Source organism: Pagrus pagrus (genome assembly GCF_965226575.1).
Source record: "Pagrus pagrus genome assembly, chromosome: 16".
In the NCBI taxonomy this organism is placed as follows: domain Eukaryota; kingdom Metazoa; phylum Chordata; class Actinopteri; order Spariformes; family Sparidae; genus Pagrus; species Pagrus pagrus.
The window spans coordinates 29,988,256-30,006,745 of NC_140200.1; the positions used below are offsets into that span (position 1 = coordinate 29,988,256).

The 18,490-nt window shown below is 41.5% G+C and overlaps 1 protein-coding gene across 5 annotated transcripts in view; it reads left to right on the forward strand.

Annotated features, from left to right (window-relative positions):
• The window catches only part of LOC311272178 (uncharacterized protein), a 40,151-nt gene extending 22,316 nt beyond the window's left edge, over window positions 1–17,835 (forward strand). The window contains exons 10-23 of one of the 5 annotated variants that reach the window (XM_084378400.1): window positions 1,886–2,014; window positions 2,173–2,355; window positions 3,374–3,627; window positions 3,945–4,862; window positions 5,705–5,801; window positions 5,938–6,045; window positions 7,266–8,684; window positions 9,421–9,543; window positions 9,625–9,753; window positions 10,513–10,705; window positions 10,859–10,983; window positions 11,456–11,646; window positions 15,647–15,780; window positions 15,900–17,835. In XM_084378400.1, the coding sequence (XP_084234526.1) occupies window positions 1,886–2,014; window positions 2,173–2,355; window positions 3,374–3,627; window positions 3,945–4,862; window positions 5,705–5,801; window positions 5,938–6,045; window positions 7,266–8,684; window positions 9,421–9,543; window positions 9,625–9,753; window positions 10,513–10,705; window positions 10,859–10,983; window positions 11,456–11,646; window positions 15,647–15,780; window positions 15,900–16,132 (4,236 nt within the window). In that variant the 3' untranslated portion in view covers window positions 16,133–17,835. Of the gene's footprint in view, window positions 1–1,885; window positions 2,015–2,172; window positions 2,356–3,373; window positions 3,628–3,944; window positions 4,863–5,704; window positions 5,802–5,937; window positions 6,046–7,265; window positions 8,685–9,420; window positions 9,544–9,624; window positions 9,754–10,512; window positions 10,984–11,455; window positions 11,647–15,646; window positions 15,781–15,899 lie in introns of those variants that run through there. The other 4 variants (XM_084378399.1, XM_084378402.1, XM_084378401.1 and 1 more) reach the window with 4 other exon arrangements.
• Window positions 17,836–18,490: the final 655 nt, after the last annotated feature.

An 18,490-nucleotide genomic window follows, 5' to 3' on the forward strand; every position in this document is an offset into this window, starting at 1 on the left:
CACTCGTTTTTCTTTACTTAGCTGCTTTTTTCTTGCCATAATACAAATTCTAACAGTCTATTCAGTAGGACTATCAGCTGTGTATCCACCTGACTTCTGCACAACACAACTGATGGTCCCAACCCCATTTATAAGGCAAGAAATCCCACTTATTAAACCTGACAGGGCACACCTGTGAAGTGAAAACCATTTCAGGTGACTACCTCTTGAAGCTCATCAAGAGAATGCAGAGTGTGTGCAAAGCAGTAATCAGAGCAAAAGGTGGCTACTTTGAAGAAACTAGAATATAAGGCGTATTTTCAGTTGTTTTACACTTTTTTGTTAAGTACATATTTCCACATGTGTTAATTCATAGTTTTGAAAAGAAAGGAAACTCATTGAATAAGAAGGTGTGTCCAAACTTTTGGTCTGTACTGTATCTTGATCAAAGATAACTCCCAGATTCCTGACGGTGGTGCTGGAGGCCAAGTTAATGCCATCCAAACTAGCTATATCATTAGATAATGCATCTCTAAGGTGTTTAGGACCAAGTACTATAACTTCGGTTTTATCTGAATTTAACTGCAGAAAATTGCAGGTCATCCAGGTCTTAATGTCCTTGAGACATGCATGGAGTTTAGTAAGCTGATTAGTTTCATCTGGCTTTATTGATAGGTATAACTGGGTATCATCTGCGTAACAATGAAAGTTTATGGAGTGTTTCCGAATTATATTTCCTAGAGGGAGCATATATAAGGTGAATAGTATGGGTCCAAGCACGGAGCCTTGAGGAACAAACAGAACAAACAAACTAAAATCGATCCGATAAATAGGACTTAAACCAGTGTAATGCGGGTCCTTTAATGCCAATTACGTGTTCCAGTCTCTGTAGTAGAATGTGATGATCAATGGTATCAAATGCAGCACTAAGATCTAGTAAGACCAGGACAGAGACAAGTCCTTTGTCAGAAGCGATTAGGAGGTCATTTGTAACTTTCACCAGTGCCGTCTCTGTGCTATGATGTGCTCTAAAACCTGATTGAAAATCCTCATATAAACTATTGTTATGAAGAAAGTCACATAGCTGGTTGGCGACCGCTTTCTCAAGGATCTTGGAGAGGAAAGGGAAGTTGGATATAGGTCTATAGTTGGCTAAAGCTTCTGGATCAAGATTAGGCTTTTTAAGGAGCGGTCTAGTTACAGCTAGTTTAAGGACTGTGGTACGTATCCTGTTAATAGAGACAGGTTGATCATTTCTAGTAGAGATGTGCTAATTAAAGGTAAAGTTTCTTTCAGCAACCTAGTTGGGATGGGGTCTAGGAGACAAGTTGTTGGTCTAGATGAAGAAATCATCGAAGTTGATGATTTAAACACCAGTAATTATAGAGGACGCCATGTAAATTCTAATTTGGAGAAACTATTTTGTAGTATAATAAATTAAAGAATACTGTCCTACCTGATGGAAGCAACAAACTAAGTAATTCCAAAAACATGTCAACTCACCATAATCCAGAAACATGGAGGAAGAATCTACAGAAAAAACTATGACCAATATTTTCAAAAGGTCAATTTTCAGTGAGTGAAAACAGTGTTTACATGTGTAAGAAAGGCCCCACCTAAACATAGAAATCTTCTTTCATAATGTTATCATTGTTCATAAGGTTTGAGTCACAGTCTTCAGTAATGCTCATAACTATCTCCACCTTTTATTTAAAGAAGAATAGAAACAGGAAGCACAAACCAAATAAAAAAGACAGCAGTGTTGCAGAGAAGGCACGTTGTTTGAAAGATAAGAGACATTTAATCAGTTAGTAAATGATATACGTTTGGAGGTGTGACCTCAGATGAGCTCGCAATGTGTCAGAATGTCTGGCTGCGTCTGTGAAATGAATGAGTTTACTTACAGATCACAGAGCAGATCAGAACTCTTCAAGAAGACAATCTCCAGCTCTACAAAATGGAGATTGCCAAGGATGCTGCACGGGCAGTGATGTTGGTGTCTGAGTTTGAGGCGTCCATTCACACTCCTGCTATGGTACTGACCATGTGTCCTGGATGTCTACTATCAGTTACATACTCATACTCATGTCCTGTTACCAGTACTATATTCTATAATTTTCTGTCATGTTCCCTGTGATTTCATTATTTTTAAGTACTGTGGTACACATGTATCTTTAACTAACTCCTCTCTAGGCACTGGTTCGATGTGCTGCGGATGTGATCCACACGTGGGCGGAGATCCTGCCCTGTGACGGTCAGACCAGGGAGTCCTGGGTTCTGGATCTGGAGAGGCTGAAGGAGAGACTGCATTCTGCTGTGCACTTCATTCTCCAAACCCTCAGAGCTGTTTCCACCTACCATCACAACTACAGCAAGGCAAGCTGTCAGTGTTTGAGGAAAACGAAAAGAGCTCAGTGCTGGCATCTGAAATTGCCCATCAGCTGCTCAATTCAGTCATCATCGTAAAAATTGTGTTCACTCACAAATTGAAGCACTGAAAGCAGTTGAAGTGTAAACGCAGTCAGCGGGGCTTAAACTTGGGACACCTCAGCTCTTTACGAACAAGCCAGTCCCAGCTGGACCTTGCATATTTCAGAACCAAATAATAAACAGGCTCAACAGGTATCGCACAAATAAAATCTTGAAGTCAACTCAGTACAACTATCTGATGAAATAAAACCACTGAATGTAATACTGCAGTGAGAAATATGAACTATTGTCCATTTTCATAAAATTATGAAAATGATAAAGGAGTAACATGACATCATTAATATCTACTTGCAATTTAATATTTATACTTTACCAAGGAGGATTATTTTAATTTTCTTGACGATTGTTAACAATCAGGAGTTTGTTTGTCATTGATATTAAGCAGAACCAAACCTGTAGAAGTGATAGAACATCATTATTACTACACAGAAACAAACCTTGAGACCTTGTGGAGATATCATTCATCATTTGGGTAAAAACAGATTTATTGTTATTAATGTGATGACTGTAAACATTCTGCAACAACTATTGTTGAATGAATAATAATAATAGGAAGAATAATAAGAAGATTGTGAATCTTGCAGAAGGAACATAATCCAACAGGTCCAGCAGTTTCATTTATTTCCCCCCGTGATCAATTTTATTTTAATAAAATGATTAATAAACAATTAGAAGAAAGACAAAAGGAAAAAACCATCCCATCCGCTGAGATCTGATTCCTGTTCATGAAGTCTCCTCTGGCTGCAGGTCTACTGTACTAATAGCATGGTTGGTGACAGTGACGTGTTTGAGAAGAAGTAATGATGTCTCTCCCCTTTTAAATAAAACATAATGCAAAGTTGAAGAAGAGTACAAATGGAATACTGTAAACGCCTCCTGAAGCTCTGTCCTGCTCCTCCTCCAGGCCAGCAGCTGGTACAGTCTGGTCCTTTGTGAGAATTTCCTCCAGGAGCTGCTGTCAGGAGTGAACGGAGACACTGCTCCCACACAGAGGCAGAGGAGGAGCTGGAGGACGATCCCTGCGTGGAGGCGCAAACTCTCCTCTTTCCTCAAGAAGAATCCTCCTCCAGATGTGGAGCAGCTGGTTCATCTGGCTCACCTGTCCAACGTCATCCCAGATGATGAGCTCCAGCAGGCGGGCAAGCAGATGTCACAGCGGTGAGAGAGCAACAAGGTTATCAGGATGGTGCTCTTTGTTTTGTCATCTCAGTGTGTGAAATATTAGTGCATTTGATGGCCACATCATTTTTACATCATCTGCAGAAACATGGTCCTGGATGAAACAGTAACTTCTCATAGATGTTGGCTACCTGCTCAAATGGAGGAAAGCTGTGGTTCCTCAAGAAAATTGACTATATATATATATACATACATACTGTACCATGATACATGATCATAATACAATCGGCAGTTTGTCACAGACATTGTAAACACTTTGTCAGACAAACACTACAAGTCTGTTTTTCCTCCCTCAGGTGCATGACTCTGAGGAAACTGCTGATTTCTTCAGGACCTGTGGCAGTCGCTCACCTGCAACTAGCCTTACAGTGGCAGTATGAGTTGTTGCGGAGCAGCCATGTAAACCATTCCTCTGCTGAGGGTGCTACAAACAGAACGGATAAAGGTGTTAGTAAGGAGGCGTCCCATCTTCTGAAAACGTCTCCATCAGCTGCAGTTTCTGGGATGGTGTCAACTGAGGGCAAACCCCTGTCCCTCAGCTCATTCGACTCGGGCTTCGATGGAGCTGGAAGCAGCCAGCTGGAGGCCCGGGGAGGGAGGGGAGGAGGGGGAGGTCTGTCTAGATCTGCTGGGACCAGAGACTCTGTGGATCTGAAGCTGGCTCAGCACAGCGCTCATAAAGAGAACACATGCAGTGTTTCAGACTCTGAAGATCACAGACAGGAGTTTGATCTTGGTTCTGTGGGACTCTCCTCCAGGGCCAGCATCCAGATCATCCCCAGAGTGACCATGGAGTTGCTCAACTTTGAGATCAAAGTGAAGCGCTCAGCTGCTCTACCCAGTAATCCTTGGCTCAGCCTGCCAGTAGATGATCTGGAAAACTCCTACACAGTCACCATTACACAGAACCCAACACCACAGAACAGAGACTTACCAGTCCACGATCCCTCAGAACCCTGCTCTACTGCTAACCAGTCATGCAGGTGTCGAGATCAGCCCACACACGCAGAGGGATTGTCTCGCGGCCCACAGAGCACAGACTGGACTCACTCACAAAGCAGTTTGGTGGATCCTGAACTAAGTCCCATTCTCAACATCCTGTCCAGCACTATTACAGATGGAAGAGACCAGTCCATGTGCACCACAGAGGGGATCCCCACTCTTCTTTGGGATTCTTACGACCTCCATGACCAGGCTCAGGATTCTGTTGATGGGTAAACATAGATTTGCTACGCTGTCACTTTCTCAAAAAATCCACTTCAGATGAATTTGAATGCAACCCACACATGTACTTTTACCTAAACTGTGTCACTACAGTGATGCAGGTAACTGTTATAGGTAAGGTACAGGTCCTACATTTATCCTTCTGATGTTGAATCCAAAAAGCTTCCACACCTTCAGTCTGGGACGGTTTCATGTCCTGATTCACAAACCTGTCACAGTGTCGGTGTCAGTTTCAACTGTTCCTCAAATGCAGAATTTTGAATTCAAACAGATGATTACAGACAATTCTTTCCTCTGGCTTCCTAAATTTGAAATACTGATTAAAAACAAAGTTCGAATCTCCAATCCACCAATGAAAGGCCTCTGACATCATCAGTGACCTCTTGACCCTGGATCATTTGTTTTATTGATCCAGGAGCATCATCACCATGTTTATTTTTATACTGATCAGGACCATCTTGTAGGCCTGTATTTTATTGATTTAATATATCTGTTGATGGTTGTGTAAAGCACAGAATAGAATAGAATTATTTTATTGTCATTGTAAGCTCAGCTTACAATGACATCACAGATGCATCTCAGTCGGTGCAATACAATGTGACATAACATAAGAGGAAATGAATACAACTGTCCAGGTGTCAGAGGTCATGCACTGATCGTTGGTACTTTATAGGCGCTATAATTATAGAAAACTAGAGCAAAGCTGCAGACGAGGCTGTTAGTCATCTGTTGAATGTGGATGTCACAATTATTGTGTTGTAGAATTTTAATAATGTTTGTACTGGAAGATTGTTTTGTTTATCAAATGGCACTTATCATGCTCTTTGTCCAGCCTGAGTGATGTGTCCCTGAAGGACTGGGATGTAAGGGAGCAGGAGGGATTGAGGGAAGTGGAGCAGATCCTGCACAGGGCTGATGACATACTGGAGGTAAGAAACACTGCCGATCAGTAAAGGCATGGATGATGGCTACCATTTAGGACTGCAACTAGTCTTAGAAGTCTATAAAATGTCAGATGCCCATAACAAGTTACTTGAGCAGTCCAGTGATTGTGTTGCTCTACAGAAAGAAGAACATGTTCTGGCTCAGGAGGCAGCGCTGGATGCTCTGCTTAGGCGTGAGGAGCAGAACAATCAGTGGCCACCGTGGGACAGGGAGGACCAACTCGGTGAAGTACGTCAAGAATCTGCAGATCTAATCAGGGATGAACAGTATTATGTCATCACTGATTTGAGGTCACATATTACATATGGAACTCCTCAGGTGGGATCAGCATTTTCCTTTTCCAAACCTCCAGGATGTTTCTCCTTCAAAAAGTTTCTCTACATTTTTACTACCTCAAGTGTTTTTTCTCTTGAACTGAAGGGCGCTGCTCTTTTTAATGGCTTTACCCCTCTGGGGTCAGACCAGTTATTACATTTTTCTTTAAATTCTTCCAAATGCATAGTTATTTAAACTTTTCTCAGAGGCATAAAAGAATAGGGTAATGAGTTAGTAACTGAACTTTTAACCACTTTATGAATAAAGTGGTTAACAAAACAGACTTTTAGTTTTTGACAGTGAAATTTCATTTTCTCAAATTTGCATTTTTAGATTTAATGTATAAGCATTCCAAATGTGTACAATTACCAATGATAATTGTTCTCATCTGTCACAAGATCTCCGTTCACAGCAGAAAAGATCATGTGTGCCAGTTTGTAACCCTAACCCTGCAGTACAATAGACTCATTAACATTAACGTTGGCTTACTTTTGTAGAAATGTCAGTGTACAATGAATGATTTTCTGGTTTGTCTTTAGTTGCCTCTGCTCCCTCCCATATCCCTGCTCAGGTTGCTAAATGGTGCCACAAATTTAAAAATAAAATTTTTAAAAATAAAATTTTTAAAAATAAAATTTTTAAATTTGTGCAAAATGTATGTAGACATGGAGGAAACTGCTGTAAGCTTGTTCACAGAAGACCACAGCCGAGCCGGTCATCCACGTCTGGGTCTGTAATAATATGTGTGAGTAAAGAGGACTGAACTGATTTGTCTCTGAACACTGAATCAAACGTCCTCTCACTTGGTGCTGTTAAAGCATGATATGGTCTTCCAGAGGATGCAGTGTGTGTGCTCCGTCTATTAAATCTTTTAAAATGGGTTGGGTCAAGTCTGGTCAACAAAGGCCATTCTATGTAAAAAAAAAAAAAAAAAAAAGCAGATTTTTTTGATTATTAAAAATGACTGCCATGGTAGGTATTAGTCATAAGGTGGTGATGGTAGGGCAGTCTGCTCTGAATACAAACCAATAGCAGTCCTGATGTGTCTCTGTGCAGCTCCGGCTTTAAGTGTCCAGTACCCAGTGTAAACCTGCACTGTGTGTTCATGATACTTTCTCTGCTCATTTTTAAAGATGTCTTCTAATGAGCTGGTTGAGGCCGGTGTTCTTGGCCTTGAGGATTACCTCATCCCTGCAGAGTCCGACAGCTTCAGTAAACCCACATCCGCGGCATTTACAAGTGAAACTAAGACATCTGATGATAACGGGTGCTGCACTGCAGCCGCCACAGGAGCATTTCACATCACGCCGGACCTGCTGACAGAGCTGAGAAATGTTCACGTCCTGGATGAGATGATCATGGAGGAGAAGCTAAAGATCCAAGAGCTCAGACGCTGCAAAGAAAACGAGGACCTCTCTGGGAGCAAACCCTCAGATACAAACGGGCTGTCGAGCATCAGCAAAGACAGGGAGACTTTCCGCTTACAACTGGAAAAGGAGAAAAGGGAAGTGGATAAGCTTGAGAAGAGTTTGGGCAAAGAGTGTAAAGTGAAGAAGCACCAAGACGGAGCAGGAAAGGTTGTAAACTGTTCTATAATGGAGAAAGCTAGAAGTGAGACTACGAACGACCAAGTGCTCTGTGACGAGCTACTACCAGGGAGCTTCAACACAACACATTCAACATCTGTAGTCCACAATGATTCTCAGGCTCAGGACAGCTGTGAAACTGAACATAATCAAGCTGAAGCTACACCACAAGACCTGGCTCCGCTTCCAGATCCCCACTGTGATGATCATTGCTCTGAAGCTGAGCCATCAGTATTTCAGAGAAGTACCTTAATTATCACCTCTAATCTGATGAAACCTCATGAAGAGGAGGCAGTCCAACCTCAGGGATGTATCCATGGGAGAGACAATGACGGACGTGGTGAAAACTCTACCAAACACAAACCAGAAGCCTCTTTAACCCCCGAGATGAGGCCAGATGATGGAGAGTTTGACCCGGGTGGAAGATCACACCTTCCTCCTGTGGCAAAACCAAGAAAGGCTATACCTCCTTTGAATGATTACCTTGAAGAACTTGTAACTCCTCATTCCACAGAGCTGAATCCATATCTGTCCTCAGTCACTCAACATCCTGGTATTGTGCAACTTGATCTACAAGATAAACCACTCGCTGCACTGTTAGAGACTGTGAGATCAGCCAGCAGTCACAGCTTGGTTATCAATGCAAATCTGAAGGAACACTGTAACAACAATAATAATAACCATGCGCTCCCAGAGCAGTGCAAGGTGTCGGAGCACCTGTCTGAGATGTCCACTGAGGAGGAAGAGGACATGTCTGGGGCTCCTGCATCTTCTCTACACACTGGTTCACAGCCAGCAGACGAGATCCAGAGTTTATCTCCACATCAGCAGTCGGCACCACTGCTGCCTCACCAGCAGCTGGAGTTTGACTCCACTGGAAGAGATGAGCAGAATGATGGTGTTCAGAGGAGACCAGGCTCCAGGTCGGCTGGGATTCAGGCCCAGCCTCACGTCAGCATGAGAGAGGTACACCATCTACTGTAATATCTGGAGTGGAAGTTGTATTCTCAGTTTGAGAGCCTTCAAACACAGTCGACATTTTATCATATCTCACATTAAAAATAAAACCTCATCATCTCCTCCCTCCATGCCGATGAAAGTCAGGTGAGGCTTCGTAGTCCACAAGTTTCACAGTAAAATGGAGTTGCAGCATTCTGCTAAACAACTGAAGTAGCTGGAGACTTGATTTAAAATCCATACAGCTCATATACAAGTTATTTACACCCTCGGGGTGTGGGCAAGCTCATATAAATATACATGCGTTGTAGGGATAGTTGCTGTGCCCAGTTCTTTGTGAGCAACAGTTTTCCATCTGCTCAGTACTTGTATGCAGCGTCTCCGGCCACAGTGGATGTTGTCAGGTAGTCAGTCGTCAGTTGGTTTTGGTCTCTTTACCGAAAGATTGTCACTTGTTTCATTTCTGTTTGTGCTGGAGATAAATAAATGATAGATGCCAATGCTAATAGACAATAGATGCTCCCAGTCTTTATGCTAAGCTAGGCTAATCACTGGCTGATTCCACCTGCACTCAGACATGATGACTGGTTTCAGTCTTCTCTTCTCACTCTCAGAACAAAGCAAATCAAAGTCTTTCCTGCAAAGCAATGTGAAATTATTTTGAATGTGGCATATGGAAGGTGTACCCAGCGTTGTTGTAGTTCATCTGATTCAAATTGATGTTTTTTTCTTAATGTGACTGCAGCTGACTGATTTCAAGACCCCCATAGTGCTGGACACAGGATCTGGCTTGATGAAAGCAGGATTTGCAGATCAAGACCATCCGAACATTATATTCCCAACAATAATTGGGATGCCAAAATACGAGGTGAGAGCACACAGAAGCATTCTGACTGTGAGGTTTTGTAGTTCTAGCCGGTCTTACCGATTTTGGGTTTTGTCTTGACAGGAAATAATGAATGGAATTCTTGAAAGGGAGACCTACATTGGACATGAGGCTCAGCACATGAGAGGAGTCCTGACTCTGAAGCATCCCATAAAGAACGGAATCATACGTAACTGGGACGAAATGGAAAAGGTCAGTAAAAAGCACGTCTGATATGAGATGGGTGTTGCTCCTAGACATACTCAGTGTGTCTTCTGAGAACATCACCTTTAACACTCCCACAAGTCCCAGACTTACCTCTTGTCAGCCAACTAGCACACACCATGAGATGTCTGACACTCTGGTCATCACACATCTTTAAGATGTTTATACATTCCTGCCACATAGGATCATACATTCTTTAAATACTGTAAGGTCATGCTTTAAACATATATGTAAGAATTGTGCATTAAAATGTGTAAAAACGACTCGACCTTTTGTTCTTCATGTGGTTGACCTATGTACTTACATTATCAGAAATATTTCCAACAATATTCAAACCAGAGAAATCCACAAGTTTCCTCGAGGTAATGGTGCATTTTATCTGGTTGCCTGTCGCTGTAACTTCAGGAGAGAGTCAGAGAGAGAGGAAACATGAAATGAAGAAAACTTTAAAACATTATCTCGTCTGTCAACATTTGTGACTGAGTAGACAGATTTCATCAGCATGTTGGTTGTTTAATGGTGTGTTCCTCAATATTTAAATGAGGTTTTTTTTTTTTAATCTTTATTCGCCCCAAAAAGCCAGCTTAAAATGACAGGGGCAGAGTTTCCTTGGTTTTCTTCCTTGTGCTCACTGAGTGTCTCAGCTTCTGCCAGCTCACTGTACCTGCCCACATTTTAGAGAAGCAGAATAAATCTGTGTGTCTGTAAATGTGTTGACTAACTTGTAACAGAGTGTTCTGGTTTTAGATTTGGCATCACACATTCCAGCAGCTGCGCGTGGATCCCAAGGACCACCCGGTTCTGTTGACGGAGGCAGCCATGAACCCCTCAGAGAACCGGCAGCGCATGGTGGAGATCATGTTTGAGAATTTGGGTGTTCCCTTCACATACGTGGCCATGCAGGCAGTGCTGGCACTTTACGCAGCAGGGAGATCCACTGGTAGTCCCATATTGGAAATGTGTTCGATCATTATAAGAACTTATCAGCTCTTTCTGATCAGTCTCATCTTGGCGTGTTTAAACTGTTACATGACGGCCATATTTTCCTGCTTAGATCGAAACAAAATTGTTGCTTCTGTTTGTCTCGTTGAAGGTGTGGTGTTTGACTCTGGAGACGGAATTAGCCACAGTGTTCCTGTGTTTGAGGGATACTGTCTGCCTCATGCAGTTCAGCGCTTCCCTCTGGCTGGTGTAGATGTTACAATGCATCTTAAAAAGGTATTCACGTCCTGTTTGTTTTTCACAATTTGGTGCTGTGATGTCATTGGGCAACACATCCAACCAGCAGTGTGGTTGAAGACATTTATTGTGGAAAATAACTAATAAAACTGGTCAGAAGCGAGATCATTTATTTTAGCCACTGTTGAGACAAATAACATGGCTCGCTGTGGTTCCAGACTGGAGGGACATTCCTTTCCAGCTCAGCCCTATTCTCCAGCAGCACCTCGCTCCCTTTGTGGACCAGCTGCCAATGCTGTGTAGGAGTCATGGCTCCTACTGTAAAGTCCTGTCTAAATAAGAACATTTTAAAACCATCACTGTGTGTGAAGAGAGCTCACAGACACAATGTTGACCATGAACCGTGGTGTCTGTTACAGAGCATCGTGTCCTGTTGTTGTGTGCGGTCAGTTCACCTGCAGGCTCAGGTGTGCATCTTTAATTGACCCTTGTGCTGTGGATCTGCTCACAGCTGCTGCAGGAACAAGGCGTGTCCATGCGCACCACAGCAGAAACGGAGATCGTGAGGGAGATGAAGGAGAAGTGCTGCTGTGTGGCTCTCAACTATGAAGCTGAGCTGAGTGCAGGGGGGTCGTCCTGCACAGAGATGCCTTACACGATGCCAGACGGACAGATTGTCACTCTCAGCACAGAGAGGTTCAGGTAACACGTCCTGCTTCACTGGACACTCCACCCACTGTTTGGTCTTAAAGGAAATCCGTATTAACACTGGAAATGTAAGACCTTTTCAAATTCACCTTATTTTTTAATCATAAATCTCAGAAGCTGTTTGCTAAATATTAAACAAGCCAAACAAAACAAGGTTTATAAATTGGAGTCAGGTTACTTTTGATTTTTTAAAAATTTTTTGGGACATTTTTTCCTATTTGTTTTCACAGCTTCACAACAATTACATATTCATCTTTAGATATGTCCTTTCACAGAGTGAACCATTTTTTGATACAAAACAAAACGGACAGAACATGTGTTGAGTTTGAGAAAATGAATAAGATATTATAGCTGCTGTGCAGCGATGGGTCGGGTCCGGGCTATTTTTGGCAAATTTAGGCAATTCTGAGCAACAAACAGGAGACTAGGAAGACAAGACAGTTGACAACAATGTTCATTTTGGACCACTTGAGGCTTGAACCCACAACTTCTGGAAGACTGTCATCTATTGCTCTGAGCTAATTGGCAAGTGGCAATACAACAGTGGCTTCACAAATTGAGTAAGCCATTCACTGTTGTGCAGGCAGATTTGAAATCACTGTAAAAAATTCAGTTATCGAGACAAAATCTGAAAATACACATATTGCAGCATGGAGATGTTGGTAATTTTAAAAATGACTGATTTGCTCCATAAGTGAATAACTGGTGTTTAGCTATGTCATTATTGCATTGACTGCAATTGTTCACATCAAAGAAAAATTTAAAATGCTGTGAAAAATTCAGTTTTTGAGACTCAATTTTTGATAAATCAAAGTAGGAGAGAGGAAATAGGTTTAAGAAATTTTACGTTTTTTGAAAAAAAACCTGAGTGATGTACTTCATAATTTTTAATAGGTTTAAATGTACAGAAGTTTCTTCAATATTGAGGCTACAGTTTGATGAGAGTTCTGAAGCTGTAGCAAGTATGGTTGATTTGTTACGAATTTTCAAAGTTTTGAACTTTAGATGCTTGCTGTAGCACCACCATGAGGACTATTGGCTTGGGTTTACAGCTGAGGTAATCTGGCATGAGACTGGACCTTTGTGCAAAATTTGGTTAGCTTTCGTCCATGGTCCAGTCCAAGCTATTTGTTTTTATTTAATTTAGAGGCTTGCTGTGATGCCAACGTCAGGACAATTGTCTTGTGTTTCATGTTGAGGACATCTGATATTTTGATCTGTCATCATCATCATCCTTGCTAGGTCTTGAACCCACAACCCCTGACACAAAGCACCAGCTCCTAACTCACTGAGCTAATTGGCTGGAAGTGAGACCTGCTGTGTGGCTTCATTTGTCGACTCAGGGAGTCACTGTCCGGGCAGCTGTTGTCAAGGCAGATTTCAAAAATGGTCAAAATGTCAGAAATTCTGTTGCCTGAACAAAAATCTGATAATACATAAATTGCATCTTGACAGCATGGAAATGTTGGTGATTTGTTTTTAACTTAAAGTGTTTTGCTTCATAAGAGAAAATTTGATGTTTAAAAATGCCACTCTTCCATTGACTCCAGTTGTTCCCATGAGAGCAGAATTCAAAATGTTCTCAAAAATTCAGTTTTTGAGATAAAATTCTGATATTTGCCAAACTCCATCAACCATGACTGCAAAATATTCTCAGTTTTTTTCAGGAAGATTGAAAATGTATTTAGCAAGAATTTGATAGTATATGTTTACAGTACTGTTTACAGTCAAACATTTTGATGCACTGTAGGCTTAATTTTTGATAAATCAAAAATCCGAGAAACAAGTTTTGTGGAGGACGGTCTGAAGATGCTCTCTAGCAAGTTTGGTGACAATTGGGCAAAAATTGTGGGAGGAGATAGGTTTTATAAGTTTTACAGGTTTTGAAAAAACCTGAGTGATGGACTTCATAATTTGTAATGAGTTTAAGTGGACTAAAGTTTCAGCAGTATTGGGGCTACAGTTTGGTGAAAGTTTCAAAACTGTAGCATGTACTGTTGATTTTGTAGGTATTTTTAAAGTTTTTAAATTTAAACGCTTATTGTGCCCCCCCCCAGGAGGAATATTGACATGTCCTTGGAATTAAGTAAATCTGGCATGGGGCCGGACATTTCTGTAAAGTTTGGTGAGTTTTCGCCCATGGGAAGTATGACTTCCTAGGAAGAAAGAAAGAAAGAAAGAAAGAATTCCTAGGAATACAATAGTGTCCTGGCAGCTTAGCTGCCCGGACCCTAAATACACTTTTTTAAACAAAAGAAGGGCGTTTCAGGGAAATATACAAGTTTCCTCGAATTTGTGTCCCTGGAGCCTCATTGAAAAGGTAATTCTTTCCATTACAAAGATTTCATAGATGATATCGTACCAGTTCTCTATAGATGGAGCATCTGGCTGGAGCCATTTCCTTGTAATTGCTTTAGCAAATAATGAGTAACTAATTCTGAATAAATCTTGGAGCGATTGACCGGCCCAAAACAAGTGATAGTGGTTGGCTTCCTGGGAGCCACATTTCCTCCAGCAGCTCGAGCTGCCTGAGTGATGAGATTTCTGAGCAGGTGTAATAAAAAATCTACAAACACTCTTCCAGCCAAACACCCCCCAGGCAACTGAGCTTGATATCCTCCACTGAAATTCACAATATTCCTTCCAAACTTCTTCTGAGATGCAACTGTTAGTTTCCCTCTCCCATTTTTGTTTTATATGCTAGAGCTTGATAACTTAATCTCTTGAAGAGTCCTGTATAGTTTTGAAATTACTTTAAGCCCTGAATCTGTTTATAGGCACTAATAAGAACCTTCAATAAGCTATTTTCACATGCCCTTTGACTCTGATACAAAGCTGGTTGAAAACTGACAGTGTTATGCAAATTAACAATATCAAACTTCCTTCCATTTCTTCTGCACACAGAGTCCAAAAAAGTCCTCCAAATGAAGCAAACGCACCATCTAGTGCCGTTGTATCAACTACAGATTGCGTACAAAACCCAGAATAACAGACATCCACAGAGACACTGTACTGTTGGACAGTCGTCAGTGCTGATAAATCCCAGATTCTGTCAGTACACTGCCTGTTTCTGCCTCAGATGTTGTCAGTAACATATGCGAGTGACTGTTGAGCTGCAATGGAGACTGTTCCTGAACAGGAAGTGGTCTCCATATTGTTACTGTAGTGTGAAAACAGAGAGAGTTGTAACTGGGATGTGGTTAGCGTAGTTTGTCCTGCCAAGATTTTAAATCTGGGCTGGAATGGTGTCAGGGCTTTTCTCATACACATGTGCAGGTGCTCATTGGTGAGCCTGGAACGATATTTAGTTCTTCTTATAGAGCGCCATGTGTGGTTATTTTTCTCTGTTGTCTCCGTCTCTCTGTCATCTCTCCCTGTATCGCTCACTTGTCTTTCTGTCTGTCACTCGCTTCTCACCTCTTTCATCTGTCTGTATTCAGAGTCGCAATGTTTATCGCCTGGAATGCACAGATTTGATTGGCTGAGTAGCATCACGTGGGATGGCTCAACTCGCATGCAATTGGTCAGTGGATTTCCTCATCTGCCAAACCAGTACCGTAAAGTCTAAAAAAGCTGCGCCGGTCGAAACAGAAGCACCCCATTGAAATTTAAAATACTTAATAATTTTGTTGTTATTGTTATTATTATTATTATTATTATTATTATTATTATTTATTTATTTATTTTTATTATTATTTATTTTTTATTGACTATAGGTCCAGGTCCGTATAGAAGGGCGTCTGGGTCCGGACTCGTACCGTGACCTATCGTGTAGGGTTAAATCATATGGTGTAGGGTTGAATCATACAGTGTAGGGTTAAATCAGTACAGTGTCTTCCTGGCTTGAGTGTGGTTAGAGCCGATCCCAGGTGCTGCACACACATCAGACTGTGGAGACAGTTGGCTGCCTCTTTTGTAGAGCTCACCATCCAATCAGGACCAACTACCTTTTTGGAACAGACTCCTCAAATACATTTCCCTCTTGTTCATCCAGGGCCCCTGAGATTCTCTTTAAACCCGAGCTGATTGGACGGGACCATTATGGGATGCACCAGAGCGTCTTCAAGTCAATCGTTAGCTCAGACATTGACCTGCACCGCTGCTTCCTGGGAAACATCGTACTGTCAGGTACCAGTTGTCTTTACTTTGAGTGCTCCACAGTGCTCTCCAGCACATTAGGCTATGCTTCATGGTTTGATTGGGTTGTGTTTCAGTTAGTTGATTGTTTTTTAAATCACTTGCTGAAGGTGGGAACACTCTGCTGGCTGGACTGCCTGAGCGGCTGCAGGCTGAAATCAAAGGACTGGTTCCCAGTGACGTGGGGGAGAGTGTTCGTGTCACGAGCCCCAAAGACAGAGACTTCTCAGTGTGGAGCGGAGGAGCAGTGCTGGCCAACCTCCCCACCTTCAGCTGTGCATGGATCAGTCAGGAGGAGTACGAGGAGTACGGGCCGCAGATCGTCTACAGGAAGTGCTTCTGAGATGGACCGCTGTCGATGTGCACGCTGGACTCCAATCAATAATGAAATAAAAAATTTAGTGCAATATGCCTCCAGCTGTGACTCAGTGCCATTGACTGGTCCTTTTTAATTATTTGTCTGTATTTTTTTGTGTTGATTTTTTTTGTGGAGACAGTTTGACTTTTCATCAGTGTGGATCCTGACTTCTGAGCTATTAGTTGACAACAGCAGGGTTCTCATGACCTGTTGCATTTTTCTACGGTGATCCACCACCATGGCAAGGATGAAATTGGTTTTACTCCAACAGTCCTGTCTGTCCATGTTATTGTCCCTCAGGAACCTTTCAACTGTGTCTAAAGTGTCCCACTGTGGGAATGTGTTTCTGTGTCCTGAGGATTTAACCACAAGGATATTAATGTTTGTGGTTTAGGGACTTGAATTGAAGCTGGCGTTTAATTGATGTCTGGTTTCCAGAATAAGTAATTGAGGGACATAAAGAAAATCTAATCAATTAATCTCAAATTATGGTGTGTATTTATATGAAATTTAAAGTAAAGTCAGTGTAACAAATAATGTTATCTATTAGACAGGGTGTAAATTTAGAGCAGTGCAGCTGTGCAGTGTTTACTACTAGACTTCTTAATTGTTAAAGCAGAAATTATCTTTGATGGATTATTTGGGCCGCTGTTGGCAAAGAAAATAATACTCTTAAATGTTGTATTCATGCAATATGCCAGCTTTTTCCGGCCAAAGTAATTCAGGTTTTTGTAAAAATGTTGACTCTTTTCTTAGTTTTTGTTTATTTTTTTTAGTAATATGACCGTATATTGTCCCCCTCCAGCAGTGGCCTGAATAAGACATCGCTGTACATGAATGTTTGCTGCTGTAATGTGAGCTGTAGAGGAGAGAAGTGGAGTTGTGGATTCTAAGAATTGCTGAGTTGAGTTACTGAAGGTTATTTCGCCACATGTTGATTCTCCACCTGAGCTGAGTTTGGATTAGTCAGTGTTAGCAGTAGTTAGTTGTATTGAAGTCCATGGCTGGTGAGAAATGTACAGTCCAGGTTTGGCCTAGTGATGCCTTTCATGAATAAGGAGATGATGCTACTGCTGCAGGTGCAGTAATAGTGCCAAGTTGAAATTCTTTTATATTTTTTTATTTGAGTGCAGTGTCTTGTCCCTAGTCTTCTTTTTTCTAAGATAACGTCTGGTTGTGTGGTAGTTTGTAACACTTGCACAGTAGTGTTGATGTGTGGAAGGTGTTCCAGTTATGTCAAACTGCTGTATTTATCTCATGACCACCACTAGTGGAAACCCCCTGTGAGCCCTGTAAACTGACACTGAGTGTACTCACTGTTTTCTCTGTTGCATGGTATTATTGTGTTGCATGTCATTCAGTGCCACCTCTTTGCATGTACTCATCTGTCTGCATGCTTTTCTTTGTGTTTCTGTAAATGGCCTCTCTGAAGGCATGGGGTTAATCATGTGACTGAACACTCAGCTCTTCAGTGGAAATCACCACTAAATGTGACAAAGGACAGAAATTAAGTGCTCAGTGTGCTTTGTTTACTGGCTGTAGTTTGAAGAAAACCCATCTCCTCCTCCTCTTAATGTACTGTAACAGTCTGCACTGACTCCAGTAATGTTTCACCCAAACCATGCTATTTATTTATATTCCTGTTGTTTTTTTTTTTGTTTTTTTTAAAATAAATATTCTAATCATCATTTTGTGTTGTTCCTCTTTGTTCAGCACAACTGCTCCTCCTGTTGTGTCGCACTGGTTCAGATCTGTTGGAAACTTGATTTGGAGAAATATTTGGAATGAAGTTTCTTTCAAAGTCACACACATATTATCCTGTTCACTATCTTCTTAAGTGTAATAAAGACATCTGTGTGACCTGATGTTTCACTGTGTGGACTCTATCCAGAAACAATGCTGCACCTGTTCTGGTTCTGGTCCCTACATCGCCACATTCTCGAAGAGATGTATCCCGATATGTTGTTGATAACACTGACTCTGAATTTTCACCACAACAATAATAGAAATAAACAGGATTATATATAATCAATATGTTGATGATTTCAGGACTGTGCCCGTTTCCATAAAACCAAATAGTTTTTGAAAAGGAAACAAGCAGCACATTAAAACTGTTTATGTCCTCTGGCTCTGGTCTTAGTTTGTTGATGTTTCTCAGATGAAAAATAATCTTTTAACCTGACAAACATATGTGTGATTCATGACACAATTCAAACTGAATCCATAATTATTTGTCTCTTGATTTCACTAATTCTCAAAGTTTTTATGTAACAATGGTTGCGTCCGAAATTCCCATGGTCCGCCATGGTCCGCCGGAAGGGGCGTGACTTCGGCTCTCTTACG